At 36.4% G+C, this 14,690-nt stretch overlaps 1 protein-coding gene across 4 annotated transcripts in view; it reads left to right on the top strand.

The window, feature by feature from the left end:
- The window catches only part of CEP128 (centrosomal protein 128), a 91,427-nt gene continuing 76,737 nt past the window's right edge, over positions 1-14,690 (top strand). For 2 of the 4 annotated variants that reach the window (XM_015865217.2, XM_015865213.2), the window contains exons 1-7: positions 2-317; positions 5,026-5,191; positions 7,145-7,231; positions 8,401-8,527; positions 9,472-9,593; positions 10,346-10,437; positions 11,162-11,234. In XM_015865217.2, coding sequence (XP_015720703.1) covers positions 5,045-5,191; positions 7,145-7,231; positions 8,401-8,527; positions 9,472-9,593; positions 10,346-10,437; positions 11,162-11,234 — 648 coding nt within the window. In that variant the 5' untranslated portion in view covers positions 2-317; positions 5,026-5,044. Of the gene's footprint in view, positions 318-5,025; positions 5,192-7,144; positions 7,232-8,400; positions 8,528-9,471; positions 9,594-10,345; positions 10,438-11,161; positions 11,235-14,690 lie in introns of all 4 variants that reach the window. The other 2 variants (XM_015865215.2, XM_015865214.2) reach the window with 2 other exon arrangements.

Genomic DNA, 14,690 nt, shown 5'->3' with positions numbered 1-14,690 from the left:
CTGCTGCGAGAAGCGGGGAGCAACCCCAGATCCGTCGCCCACCGGGTCCCCCGCAACCGCGACCCCCCCACAACGGCTCACGGAGGGGCGGAGCCTGGCCTCCAGTTATTCCTCCTGCGGGTGTCCGCCACTTGCCTCGTCCGGCTGCCTCGCAAAGCTTTTTGGGAGTTGAAGTTCTCCTTTTTTCCTTCTTTAAGGCCGAACTGCAACTTGAGAACTACGTGTCCCATAGTAGCCTCGCGGGCTGCCCAGGCTCCCGGAAGGCGGCTCTGCCCGCCGGTGTCAAGGCGGCTAGTTCAAGTTGCCATAGCGGCGAGGTGAGGAGGGTGGGAAGCTTTTATGGGGAAGGGGTTTGGCTGCGTCCCGGGGAGGTGGGGCTCAGGCTGCAGCGCGGTGAGGGTTGGGGGCTGCTAGTGGCACGTGGGGAGGCGCTGCTTTGTGCGGCGCGGTGACGGCGGCGGGTTGTTCCTGCGGGGCCTCGGGAGCAGGCGGGCGGCCCGTGGGATTGTAGGGGAACGAGCGGCGGAATGCTCGGGGCTAGGAGTTAAGGCGGCCGGGGACCCTCGGGGTGGGATCGGGTGTTGGTAAAGCTGGGTTACGAGAGTCGTTCGCTGTGCCGTGCTTTGAAAAGCTCAGGGAGTATTGTGTCACGTGTTGGTGATAAATGTAGTTCTGGAAGCACTGTGCTGGTGTGTCTGCTTGTGGCATCAGGTCCCTGAATGCTTTTGGCACAAACAGAAGCATTACAGGTGGAAGGGTTGCCAGGTTATCGTGCTGTCCATTTTAGGAACCGCTCTCAGTCTTTATCTGGTTCACCCATAACTATAAGGCTTCGCTCACGGCTTTACCACTCAGTTACCTAGTGATGGATTAGCGTATGTGGGGATAAACAAATAGAAGCGCTTGGGAAGCAGTCGGGCTGTGCGTGCCCAACTCATCTGCTAGCTTGAGGCTGCAGGCTGCGCCTCAAGCTGTTGTCGTGCTGCTGTTGCCCTGCGGGTCGCTGCAGGAAAGTCCCCCGTGGTCTCGGCGCACTGTGCGCTGAACAGGGACGGCACCTGGGAGAGCTGGCGTGTTTCTTACTGCAAGAAACGTTATGGTCTGAGTGGGTACGTTAACTGTACATTAGAAGACCCAAATAAAAAGCAAAACTGACCACAAACGTTTCTTGCTGTAGGTTACATGGTTGTGAGCTGCAATCAGTGTAGTTTTTTGGAAAAAGTGATGATAATTCTTTTCTGGTTTACATTAATGCAGCAAATGTCCACGCATAATATTTGTACAAATCTCTACTCTGTATGATCTTGGTGTTTGTTGGTTTTTTTTTTTTTTGTTTTTTTTTTTTTTAAACCTAAAATAAAACTTCTGTAACTAAAATGAGGATGTTGCTTTATATGAAATGATCCTTCTCTAACTTAAAAGTGCCTACAGTTCCTCTGTGGTTGTTTATAATAACAAGGAAGAATACTACATAACTATAAATGGGAACTTTTCTTCAAGTCTGTGTAGTGTTTCCTTTTAGGTTTCTGTCATTTACTGCCCCTTCTTCAGTACCTTAGCCACTTAGTATCCTGACGAGCTAATTTTGGTCAGCTGAAAACAACACTATCAGTTGTATTACTGTAAATCTTCATTTCCTTTTTGTTCTCTTCAGTGGTGTTCCTGTTCTGATTTTCACTCTGATGATCGAATGAAATTATTATATTCTGAGTGATCAGAATTATTATCAACACCTTTCTCTCTTCTGCCATGAGTTCCCATAATCATCTAACTAGAGGTGCACATAGAACTGTGTGCAGAGACCAGTTGCTTTTAATTTGGGAAAATGTAAAGAATTTTGTTCCTGTCATCTGAGATTCAGTAACTAATCTTTGGGATTCTGCTGGCTTATGCCATTTTGTCTTAAAGTGAATTAGAATGCTGAACTGATGAAGAGTGTTTTGACATGTTTTATCTCTATGTAGGTATCCTTAAGACACCCAATTTCACTGTGAAACTATTGATGTTGTGAAAGACGTTATTCTTTGTTCTTTGGTATAGAAAGAATGTGACCTCATGGAAGTCAGAATTAAGCCCTATTTTTCTCTTGGAGCTGTTGAGCTATCAGACAAGCTGAATGAATTGCATAAAGTAAAGTTAGTTTTTCTGGACTCAGAAGATACTTATGTGCAATATTCTACTTACAGAGTAAATGTAACATGCTTTTCTGCATATTTAGGGAATAAAATAATTTGTTTTCTGTAAACTGCAGATCTAAAGAAACTAATTTTGTTGAAATAACGTTTACAATGAGTTTGTAGTTGAGATAAAACATGCCAGATACAGATCCTCAACTGTTTGCTGTGATTATTAAAGATGAATGTGCTTCAAATGTAAGAATGATAAGTGAAAATATGGTGGTACTAAGGCCTGTGGACACATAAAGAGTAGATTTGCTTGGATTAATGACTCAGGGCTGGGTTTCTGATCTCTTCTAGGGTTGATCTTGTGCTTTATTTTTAGTATGGCTATTAATAGCATTGAGAGATTGCTTGCTGTCTTAAAAAAGATTTTCATGAAGTGCATTGAGGATGAACATATTTGTTAATTTGAGGAGAGTGGTTGCTGAATCCCTTGTTTGCTGGATTTTGAGTGATTGTGCTGCCTCTTGTATGTAGTGGGAGAGAACATTAAAAAGAAATAGCCCCCAAACAGGTGATAAGATGATTTTTCTTTGAGAGAGAAATTTCTTCTTATGCTTATCAGTGATACAAGTGGTTTGTGTGATAGAATATGGACTGTGCTGATGTCTGTGTGAGTTTGCAGTAAAGACTGATGGGGAAAACACAGCTTAGTATAGTTATTAGCAAAACGTTATGCTAAAAATTAAACTTACTCCACACTGTTATTACTACTTGTACTTTATTTCTTTTCTTTTTCTCTCTTTGAAAATATCCAGTATTCCTTGTTTTTTTTTTGTTTTCTTCCCTCAGTGCTCAATGTTCATGCTTGCTGAGCCTCATTTAGACTTAATTTCATTTGACTGGAGTGAGATGTACTGGAACAGTGATTGCTGATACTGGCAGTCAGAGTGTGCCTTAGTGAGATAAGGGGAGCAAAGATGAGATAAATTCCTCACTTTAGAAAACAGCTGTGGGGAATATTGGTGTACTTAAGCAGAAACTGATTACATTGATTTACTCTCCTCTCATATTCAAAAAGTTTCTATCCAAGTCTAGAAGATACAAACTTATATCATTTTAATAAGACTGGAGAAACATCAAGTGGAGTGTATATAAAATACAGCATAAGAGTTAAATCTCATCCATGGCTTCTTTGGGGAGCTTGTTTTAGTGGCTACAAGAATAGTATCTTTACTATGACTTCTCTTGGGTCTACTACAGGACCAAAAGGAATTTTAAAAAGTTGTTTTTTTTTTTTTTTTTTTTTCCCCCTCCTTGTCCCCTGTAATACTTAGATTCAGGCTGTTTCTCCAAACCGATATTGCTAGCGTAAACCTCAATGGTAGTAACTCCATGAACACTGGGGAGACTGCTGCACTGTGTAATAATTTAAGAAAAGAAGTTCTATCTTAACCTAGTTTTACAGGGTTGCAATTTTGATCTTTTAGTAGTTGATTTTGCTACAGCAGTCATTACTGATCCAAGCTTTTAACAATTTCTTCTTCCAGTTTTCTCACCACTACCCTGCCACTCTCAGTCCCCACTCTTTTCTTGCAAGCCATATCTTTTCTACCTCAAATTATTTTTGAGTTTGATTCAAGCAGGATTCTTTAACCTCAACACAGCCATAGGGTTATGTTGAATGCAAGGTGGGTATAAGTAGTAGTATTTCACTGTTTATGAAAGTAGCTTCCTCCCCGCCCCCATCTTTTAAGATGTTAAACTTTTCTTTCTAGAACATTACATTGTCAATGCATATTGAACTTGGATTACTGTCTACCAAGTTTTTGTTTTTTAATTTTTTTTTTTATTCTCCTCTGATTCTTCTGCCAGCATTTATAAACTTCTGCAAATGTAATAAACATATTCCATTCTATTATCAGGTAAGCTAAAGAAAATATGCAGTAGATTTACTGCAGGTTCTCACTTGATTTTTCTCCATTTGACACAACTTCTCTATGAGTTCTGATGTTTAACCACTTCACTTCCATTCTATTAAAGCTTAATTTACTTCATTTTTCTTCAGCTTAATTTTGTGTACGTCATGAGTGTTTAATGCTTTGTTTAAAAGTTACCTCTACTGCCCCTTTTTTTTGTTTAACAGACTCTAGTCACCTATTATTGGCACAATTGATTTGATATCAACTCATACATTGCTTTTCTTTTTTTGAGTAAAAGTATTTAACTAGAAACTTAAAATAGCTTATTTTAGTTTTTTCCCACATATTAAAATTAAGCCGATACATTTGCTATTTTTAGCCTCAATTTTCTTTCCTTTCCTTTCTTTTAAAGACTCAGTATTTGCAGTCTATCATAATGTCTCGAATTCTTGAGTCATTAAAGACACTGCTTCTTAATCTTTCTTTGCATAATCAGGGGTATTAGTTGAGCGCAGTCAATCTGTACATAGCCTAGAATTGAGGGAGAAACAAAGGGAGAATGGTTCTGATAAAATAGGACAGGGTAGTTCGGTTGGTTGGGGCCTATAAAGATTGCAGTGCCCAACTGCCTGGTCACGTGGGGGATTCATCAATTGTTCTGCTCTCTTGATGCCTCTATTGTATATTTTACAGAGAGAATTTGTTTTCAGCTGTGATCTTTGCCTGTGTACTGAGCAGCTGTTAGTGTTGAGAATGTCTATTTGTTGAGTTCTGTTCAAAATAAGTTTCCTTCATGCATGTTGGCCTCTGCTTCATGGTGTAGATAAGCATAATAACTGAGGAACAGTTGGTAGATGCGCCTCTGAAGTACATCCTGCTAGTGTAGTGGTCTGAGTAGTCTATGAAGTTGCTTTGGGAATATTGTATAGCTTGGATTTATTCAGTTACAATCAGGATTTAACATTAATTTTCTACTCTTTCAGCCTAGGTTGCAAGATACTGATGGCAGATTCATCCAGTGATTCAGACAACTTTTTTAGGGCTCGAATAGGAAGATGGCCTCCTCCGAGGACATCCCACAACAGAGCTCGGAACTATGGTGCTGAAGAGGTTACAGAGAAGATTCATACACTAGCAAGCACTTTACAGGTTGCTTACAAACTAATGTTTTAAAGTATATAAACAGTTTGTAAAGAAAAATAAAAAAAAGTAAAAAATTTTCACTGCTAAAGTTGTGCAATGTATTGGTAGTGATGAGAAACATTGCTTTCTGTGTAAGCCAACAGATATTATGTATCTGATCATGTTGCCTTGGAGTTGGAATTGGGTAGCTTGATGCTATGTGGAATAACAACGAAGTGAAAGCATAATGTAATACTGTTAGAAACCATGATGTGTTTAGCAAAACTACTAATAAAATTAATGAACTGAATAATGCAAAAAAACTTTTCATATCATTACAAGTGATGTTGAATTTTGTAGTGGAAACGTCCAGCCTCATCTTTTACAGTGTACCATTTTCAAGTTCTAAATAAAGAAAATAGGTAGGCAGTCTAATCTATTCCTCATAAAAGAGGAATCATAACTCCAATAATTCGCAGATGTTGAACAGCACAGTGAGAAGCAATACTTGTAAACTTGGAGTGGATCTGTACCTGAGCAGGAAAAAGGGTTCAACTAATTCCTGCTTCTTCAGTGGAGGCAGGAGAGCAGGTTTCTGATCTATTTTGCACATAGGAGGAGGTGTTTAACTGTCTTGACATCATTTATGACTTGAAGTCATTCATGTTCATCAGTGTGGAAGAATTAACCTTGAGGTGAGAATCCCTGTTCTAGCTAACAGTTCTAAGAACTTGGAAGAAGCAGACTTAAACATTATTGCTTGTGCTTAATTATTGTTTCACCTAAAATAAATAAAATATATACACATGTACATTTAGTATGTGAGGAGAGAAAAGATGTGTTCAGTGCTGAGACTGAACACTGAAACTTCAGAACTTCTTGGCTGAAAAGTGATCATCAGGCTAGAAGGTTGAGTTAATAAGAATATAATATGACTGTTTTTTTTTTTTTTTAAAAACACTGTCCTTGGGGTTTTTGTGTTCCAGTCTAACCTCTTTCTGGCTGCTCTTCTGAGAATCTGATTTTAAGCTAATGGCTTCTCAGCAGACCTACCACCATACCCTCTCATTCCTCACCTAGTTCAGGCTTCATTGTGTAGAAAAGTTGTGCTGAAGAGTAGGGTAGAACTGCAGCTGTGTGGCTGGAGATATTTGAAGCTGCTATGAAACTATTATATAAACTAAATGATGGTATTTTGGTCAGGTTGCCCCACAGTAAAGAATGCAATATTTATGCCGTGACTCAGTCATCTTAACTTGTCATTTCTTCCCATTATTGTGTAGTTTTATGTAAGCTGTGATAAATGCTGTCCATGCCATAGATAAATAGTGTCTTGAGGGCTGTGTAATCTTGCAATAAACTTTAAGAAAGAATATTTATGTTGACCTCTTAATTCTTGATTTCCTGCCATCAAGAAAATGTCACTCCAGAGCCTTTATAACCATTTCTTTAATTTCTTCATGGAAGTTCTAAAGTGTGGCTTTAGAGCATCTGCTATATCTCTGCTTTCCTTGTCTGCTTGGTGAACTTCCTTACCTTAGATAAATATGCTGATCATCAGGAGTTTATTTCTCTATTTTGCCAGCAAAGTAGAAGAAATTTTCTTTAAGATCTCTGTGTAAAAAAAAAAAAAAAAAAAAAAAAATTTATATTTTCTGGTGAGTGGCTGAGTATTTACACTTCTTTTGTCTGAAGCTGAGCCCTTACTGGTTTGCTGTTTAAACAAACAACAACAACATAATCCCACCATGTTATATTTTGTTCATTTAGCTTCTCTGTTCTTCTTCAGATTCTGGCTTCTTAAATAGGGTTTGGAATTTTTGAATGCTTAGCCCCCCCCCCCTTTTTTTTTTAATTTAGCAGCTACTTGTTTTATTAACTTATTCATAAATAAGAAATAGTGAAGACAACAGTGATGTTAGATTGTTGGAGATTTCTATTTGACTTTTCTTCCTCAAACATTTCTTTTTTTTTTTTAAGGATACCAATAGAAACCTGAAGCATGTTGACCATCTGCTGGGGCAATACAGGGAATACAACAAGGAACAAACAGAAGCAATAGCAACTGTGAGCAACTTTTCTTAAATCTTTTTTCTTCCTAGTAGTATTCACAGTTGAAAACTTGGCAGTGATGGGTAGGATATATAAAGAGTTAAGTAGATGTTAACTTTTTGTAGTTACTTGAGCAGCCTACTACAAACTTTAGTTGTATGTTATATAATGAAAGTCCAACAGTTTTTGAAGTTTTATTACTTTTCTGGCTTATAGACTTCAAGGAGGTTGTGTTGTAGTATGATAGCCTGGGAAGTACAATGTGCAAATAGGACATGTACGTTTTGTGTCAGTAGTTGTTACTATGATTCTAGAATAGCTTCTTAATCTCGCAGACAATTTTCTCTAAACTTCAGATGAATAGAAGTTTTTGTAAAAGCCTGCAGATTTTGTAAAATTCTGCAGATTTGAAAGCAGCTGTCTGAACAGAGATTGTAAAATAATGTCTTTAGGACAAGAGGGATTTATAACTTTGTTTCAAACTTATTGCATCTGATGCTTCCTTGAAACTTAGTTACAAGTCAGTGTTATTTTATATGTGGAAGTGGAGGGAAGAGGGGAAGAAATCCTGAATCTATAGAAACAAAGAAGCACTTCCAGTCCCTCCAGCAGTTTCTTTCTTTATGGAGTTTTGATAAAATAATATAATGAAAATGCTTTAGAAAGAATTCAAGCAAACTTGAAAAGATACAGTGAAGATTTAAAATAATGTTTTAAGCTTTAGGAAAAAAAAAAAAAAAAAAAAAAGGCATCCAAGATATCCAACTCTCTTAATTTCTGCAAGAATAAAATAACAGTTTAACCACTGTGTATATATCTCTGTTAGGAGAGGAGGGATGATCCTCTAGAAATAGAGATTTTGTGGAATTAAAATAAAGGTGTGGTAAAGTGAGAGGTTTAGAACCAGAGTTGGCTTATAGTAGCTATGCTTGTTTCTTTTGTGTATTCCTGGTGCATTGCATCTATGTTTTAAGTAACGTAATATTTGATACTGCCAATGTTGAAAACTTGTTTTACAACAGCTAGGAGAATATTATGTATATGAAATAACCAAGGAAAGCCTCTGTTGGTTCATGATGAAACTTGGGCTTAAAAAGAGCTCTCATTATCTTAATGATTTAAGATTATTTGCATGCTATTGTAGATGTCTTTGTTTTTATTTCAGTAAACTGATTTCTTTGCAGTTAAAAGAAACATTGGAACAGTCTATAGGTCAGCTAAAGAGTCAGCGACTAAGTGGAAACTCTGGAAGGAGAAGTGCTTCTCTCTCAAGCTTGTACCCTAGTGATTTGGATGGAGAAACAGTGCCAGGTAAAATACCTAAAGTGCTTGAATTTACTTAAATTATGTCATATTATTATATGGAAATAAAACTGTATAAAGATATTGACATGAAGAACTATCATTGATTTCTTCAAAGAAATTCATTTTAGAAATTTGGAAGACCTGTGTTAAGTTTAGGAGTTGTTTACTTGGTAAATGCCTATAGCTTTCTAGTATGTATTTTCTTTTCTGGTATCTCAAGAAATATAAATCCATTGATAGTTGCTATGGAGAAAACTGCCTTGTCTGCTGCATGAGTTGTAGGTATGTGTAAGTTGTAGTTAGTCCAAAGGATTGTATGTTCTGAAGCTTACTTCACGGCAAAAAATAAAATGTAAATTTTAAATACATAAGATAATGTACTTGTAGGTAAAATTATACTTGGTGGAAAATGAGGAGGTAAAATGATGTATTTTTCTGTAGATTGTACTATTTTTCTTATACATCTCTTGAAAAATTCATAATTTTTTAGGATAATGTGTATTTGGGAGGAATATTCATTTCAGGAATAGCATTAAATGCATTTTAGGAGAAAACATTAAAATTTTCTTTTTATTCCTAATGTAAATTCTAAAAGTTCTTATTCTAGTTTGAAGCTTCAGTAAATCCAGACAGAAAAGAAGCCACTGTTTGGATAGATAAAATTTGAGGAAATAATCTACCTACTCCCTTTACCCTTCATCTGTATCTGTATAAACATATACATGTGTATATTAATCTGTATAACAAATATCGACTGTAGAAGAATTCTGAGGAGAGCTAAACAAGTATGCCTGTGAATTTTAGGTAACTTTGGTAATTTACCTGTAATGTGATCCATATTCACAAGATGAAGCACGAGTTTTTCTCAAAGCAATACTAATCGTTTTCTGTATATTAAAAATAAAATAAAACTATTTTCTTTTTTTTCCCTTGTCTTTTATCACCTAAAGGGATCCACCGCTTTGTGCCTACTTCTCCTCTCAGGGATTATGGAGACTCACAGGGCAATAGACATCGGAGGTCTAGATCAGCAAGTGTTCGATTTGTCAACGAGGCTGACAATTTGAATCAGGTACTAACGAGAGTTGCTAATGAGAGTTCTTTCCCCAAGCAGACAGTGTGTGTCTATCAGGCTCTTTGATTTTACTTCAAATTAAGTTATTTTGATGAAGCTAAGGATGCTTCAGTGATCAAATACTTTTTCAGTGTTCTGTGCAATTTTTTATTAAACATTAATCTCTTAACCATCACTATCCTGAAGTTTCATATGATTCTGTCTTAATAGATTTAAAAGAAGGTGGATAGCAAATTAAAATAATTTCTGTACATTCTAGTTTCTGAAAGCATCACAATATTTTGCTTGGTCACTTGCAATTTTACATGCTATCTTTCTTTAGTAGGACATATAGCTGGGCAGAACTTTTTCTCATTTGTAGTAGCATTTATTAACAGGAAATGTCTGTCCTGACTTAAACTGTTCAAATCTTTCAATTTGCCTTGCATTAAGTTAAAAAGGTGATGCAGTGTCAGATAATTAAAATGAAAGCATAGAAAAAAACATGGTTGGGATTCTTAGTTTAGCAAATAATAGAGTGAAAATCAATGGTAAATGAGCAAGTGTTGTGAAGGGTTGTTAGAAAGAGAAACACACTTGCTTTGTCCAGGCTGATCTGAAATTCATGTGGACTTGTTTCATACACTATTTTTATCTGCTGCTTTCTATTTAATATTTTCTTTTAAAAGGTGTATATAGATGTACTTTTGAAATATCACAGATAAAAGCATTCTTAAGCCTTGGCTTAATTTATGTACTTTTACTTACAGCTGCATTCTTTCCACCAGTCTCTTCGCGATCTTAGTAGTGAGCAAGTTCGTCTTGGAGATGACATCAGTCGGGAGCTTTCAAGAAGAAATAGGTATAGACAGAATATAACTTGCATATGAACAACAATGGAGAAAATGGTTTATATGCTCCTAAATAATAAATTATTCATCTGTACACTGTACCAGTACATCTGTACAGCTAGTACTATGAATGGCTTGTTACACATCTTCTCATGCAGTATTTCTAGGTGTAAATAGAAAACACAAGTTCTGATTTGCATAGAATATGTGGCTTCCTTCCCTTTTTTATACGTATACAAAAAGAAAAGGTGTTGGGAATTTGTTAGTAAAACTTTGCTCCTTTTATGTTCTTGATACTGGAGTTTCATGAGGACAAGCTCTCATTCAGTCCATAATGTTTTGGTTATTTCAGTACATGCTGTTTCATTGTATGATGCTTTTTCTAATAACAATAACAGGAATTAGTACTCTTCTTGTCAGTAAGAACTAGTCCTGTTCAAAAGGATTGTGTTGACGTGTTCCTAATTTTGTACTTGTTGACCTGGTATCTAATATTTTAAACTAGACTGAACCATTATTAGGTACTCTATTATCTTCACTAGAGAAATGGAAATTCTTTCTATTACAGATTTTCCACTTGAGGTTGGTCTCCAATTATGCTAGGAATATAGAAGCTGTAGAATGAATTCAAGTAGCCTAAAAATCCACAAGATTGTAGCTGCTTAAAATTAACCCAGTTGATCCTTAGTGTTTGCACTGCAGAATATTAAGGCTTACCTGTATTTTTCTGTGAAGGGCTGATGCAGAAATGAGAGAGACTCTAGCGGAACTGTCTGAAAAGCTCACTGAGTCCCGAAGACAAGAAACGGTGAGTGTGCCTAACAAGAAAAGATCATGTATGTTTAATGTTCTAAGCAAGATGTGGGTTACTGTTTGTTTTGCAACTCAGCAACATGTATTAGTATGTATATCTGGACAGGATCCTCTCTAGACCAGGTAAGATTGTTGTAATATCCTTCCTTAATAAAATCAGCAGAACAAGTGTGTTTATCTGTGGTACTTGTGTAAAGTAAAAGTGAATGTTTTACAGGTGGGTGTGCAGTGAAGTTGTCTAAATATTCAGTTTTGGAGAAAGCTGCTGTTTGAACATTGTTTTGAACACTTCAGTAAATGCAATAGATATATTTTGAGAGATAAAAATTAGATTTTTCTGTGTTAAATAAGCTCCTATTTCAAGCATGAAATCTGAGGGTTTTTTCCCTCTTCCTTCCCATCTCCCTACCTATCCTTATCAATCCTTATCATCCGCAGTCTACTGAAATGAATGAGTCTCTTAGGAGTATGCTCTTCTCTGAAGGCATTGTGGCAAATGTATCAAAGGAGACAATGTATCTGTGATTGTCTCTTTTTTGCCTCTTGTATCTGGTGGAAGGAGCCTAATTCTAGTGTTTCGAGATGGAAGTCAAATCAGAGTATTGCTGCAGGCATGAGAGAAGATGAGAACTCCACCTCTAGTTTGGAACTACCTATAGGATTTTCTTGACTCAGACTTGAGTCTATGCTTTTTGTGCATGCTAAACTGATACCAAAAATAATACTAACTTTGCAGAGCAAGTTGAGTTGTGTACTTATTTTCTCCAAGATGGCTGACCTTGCTCTAACATTGCATAAGTTAGTATTAAATGATCTGGCAAGATCTTTAGTTATGCATTTGTCATTGATATCAATATTGTAGGCAAAAGCAACTTCTTGACATCAACAGGCTTAATTATTGTATTTGTACAGGTGATATAGAGCAGAGATTCCGTGAACTATAATCTATCAATACCATTTAATGTGATGGAATTAATCAGCAGAGGAAGACTTCCCTCTTCAGCCTTCCTAGAAGAGTTTAGCAGGGTGTCTTTGTTAGATGTTAGGTCTGTTTATCTGGTGGGGAATACTTAGATGCTTGAAAAGCTGTTTTTGCCTTTGAATCAGAGAAACTAACCTTCCTCTTCAATCTTCTGGAATTCTGACAGCCACTGTCTTTTAATTTTTGAAAAAAAATAAACAGCTTTTTGTTTGTGACCTACTACAGCAAGTTTTCAAGACTAGAAATTGGATGTCACAGATATTATCTGAGTGAAGCAAGAAGTGAGAGATGTGCAGTGTAAAAAGGAAACTCTATTATTTTTTTAATGGTAAGGGGAATAGAAATAGAATAGTAATTCTTTTCAAGGATGATAGTTTCTCTCTCAGATGAAGTTTTGAGAGGTGAAACATTTAGTGATACGCTTCTAATAAGAACAATAATGCTGTAGTTGGCTGCAGAGACATCATTTTCCGGGACAGGCATTGCCACCCTGGTTTTAAATGGGATGTTCATTACTTTGTGCTTGATTGATTATGGTAGGTGGGGCTTCTTAACAGTCAAATCCATTTTTAATGATTTTGCTGCCAAATGGAAGCCTAAGAAAGAGGTGGAGAAAGAGGTGTCACGAGTATTGTTCAGTTAGTCTGTGGTGCTGAAGAACCTCTGTGTTCCTTGTACTGTTCTTCAGTGAATCACTTGTCTACACTAAAGCTTTTGATCTAGAAGACAAGATACATACTGTTATGGTAGGAATATTGTCCTGAATTAAGGTCATCTGGGATAAAAGAAGATAATTGAGTTATAGTCTCTTCTTCATGTGCTGCTTGCTTACTTAATGGCTCTAATCTTTCTAATGTCTTTAGTCCCTTTATTGCATGTCGTGCATTCTGTGATAAACTGAGGAAGATCAGAAAGGCTATAAGACCAGGAAACACAATTCTTAAGTGTACACCAGTGTAGACTGGGTAACTGTCATCTTGCAAGAGCTACATTTTAGCTGGTGTATAGGTACTTCGTGTGGCTAATAAACAAAAACTATATGAGAAGAAAGGACATTTGTTATAAATCAAGTCCCGTGCATGGCTTTTAATATATGAAATACTCAAATGGGCAATGGATATAGTAAAATATTTCCAGACAGCATGGTTGGAATATTGGACTGTATGGAAAAATTTGTAACTGAGAATTTGCTCTATTAAATAGTGTTATTGTGGTGTTTCTATCTGTATGGGAAACTGGTAATCACAGCCTGAACCTCTGATTAATCAGCTGAGGCAAGTGTCGGGTCAGCTGTGAGAGCACAGGTGGGAGTAATTTAGCTGTGCTCCTGGAAGGGGTGGAGCTTGACTCCATCTCCTCTAGACTGCATTTAAGGGCTGACCACCACTAAGGCAGCATCTCTTGGAGACTGCTCTTTGGTGGAGATTGCCTCAGTGTTTCCCATCAGACTGAAGGCTTCTATATGGGTGAGTTTTTCCTGTAGGTAACCTTTTGGATATTTATTACCACTTCTCTTGTACCATCACTATTGTTACATTATTGTCACCGTGCACTATCTGTTGTTGTTTCTGTGGAAGTAAAAAAGAGGCATTACTTTTGGAGCAACCTACATAGTTGGAATAGCTTGTGATATTGCAAATTTTATATTTATGAAATAACATTATCTCCAAAAGCTTCAGCTTATGGAGGAAATGAGAGTTGGACAAATATCCAAAAGCAGCGTATGCAAATTATCTTTAAAAAAAAAAAAAAGACAAAATATAGGAATTGCAGGAGAATAGTTATATTTGACTGAATGAGAAGCTCTTAACTTACTTAAGGAGGAGTGTAAAAACTAAATTATTTTGAAACAGCCTCATACATATTAGCTGAGATACTTAATTGTCTGAAGTGATCTTAAAATGGCTGCTGAAGTTTCTTGTTGTCTCTTAAATATTTACTGATCAATTTCTGGAAAAATAATCAGTCTATTTTCTCAATTTTCAATATTTTCTCTTTTGAATATTTCTAGAACAGCTTATTTAACTCTCTCTTACATTTGTGTAAGAATACTCTAAAATTGCCATTAATTGTGAACTGACTGCAAACAAGGAACCATTTCTAACTTACACATTCCTTTTGTAAAGACATAAGGTCTGTATTGTTTTTATAAAACTCATGAAGCTCTGAGTGTAAGCGTGTCATTAATTGTTACTTTTGGTACATAATTGTTCTTGTTAAAATTTTCTATCCATACACATGCATGTCATTCTTAGAAGCATGTTTAGTGAAAATTTGTTCACTCCATATGTATATACTAGAAACTTGTTGATGAATGGTGTTTTAAATCTTTTCTTTTTTTTTCTTTCTTTTTTCTTTCTTTTTTTTTCTTTTTTTTTTCTCTTTCTTTTTTTTCTTTCTTTCTTTTTTCTTTCTTTCTTTTTTTCTTTCTTTCTTTTTTTCTTTCTTTCTTTTTTTCTTTCTTTCTTT

The sequence above is a fragment of the Coturnix japonica genome, chromosome 5 (assembly GCF_001577835.2).
Source record: "Coturnix japonica isolate 7356 chromosome 5, Coturnix japonica 2.1, whole genome shotgun sequence".
In the NCBI taxonomy this organism is placed as follows: domain Eukaryota; kingdom Metazoa; phylum Chordata; class Aves; order Galliformes; family Phasianidae; genus Coturnix; species Coturnix japonica.
The sequence above is the reverse complement of the archived record's forward strand: the minus strand, read 5'-3'. Positions and strand labels throughout refer to the sequence as shown.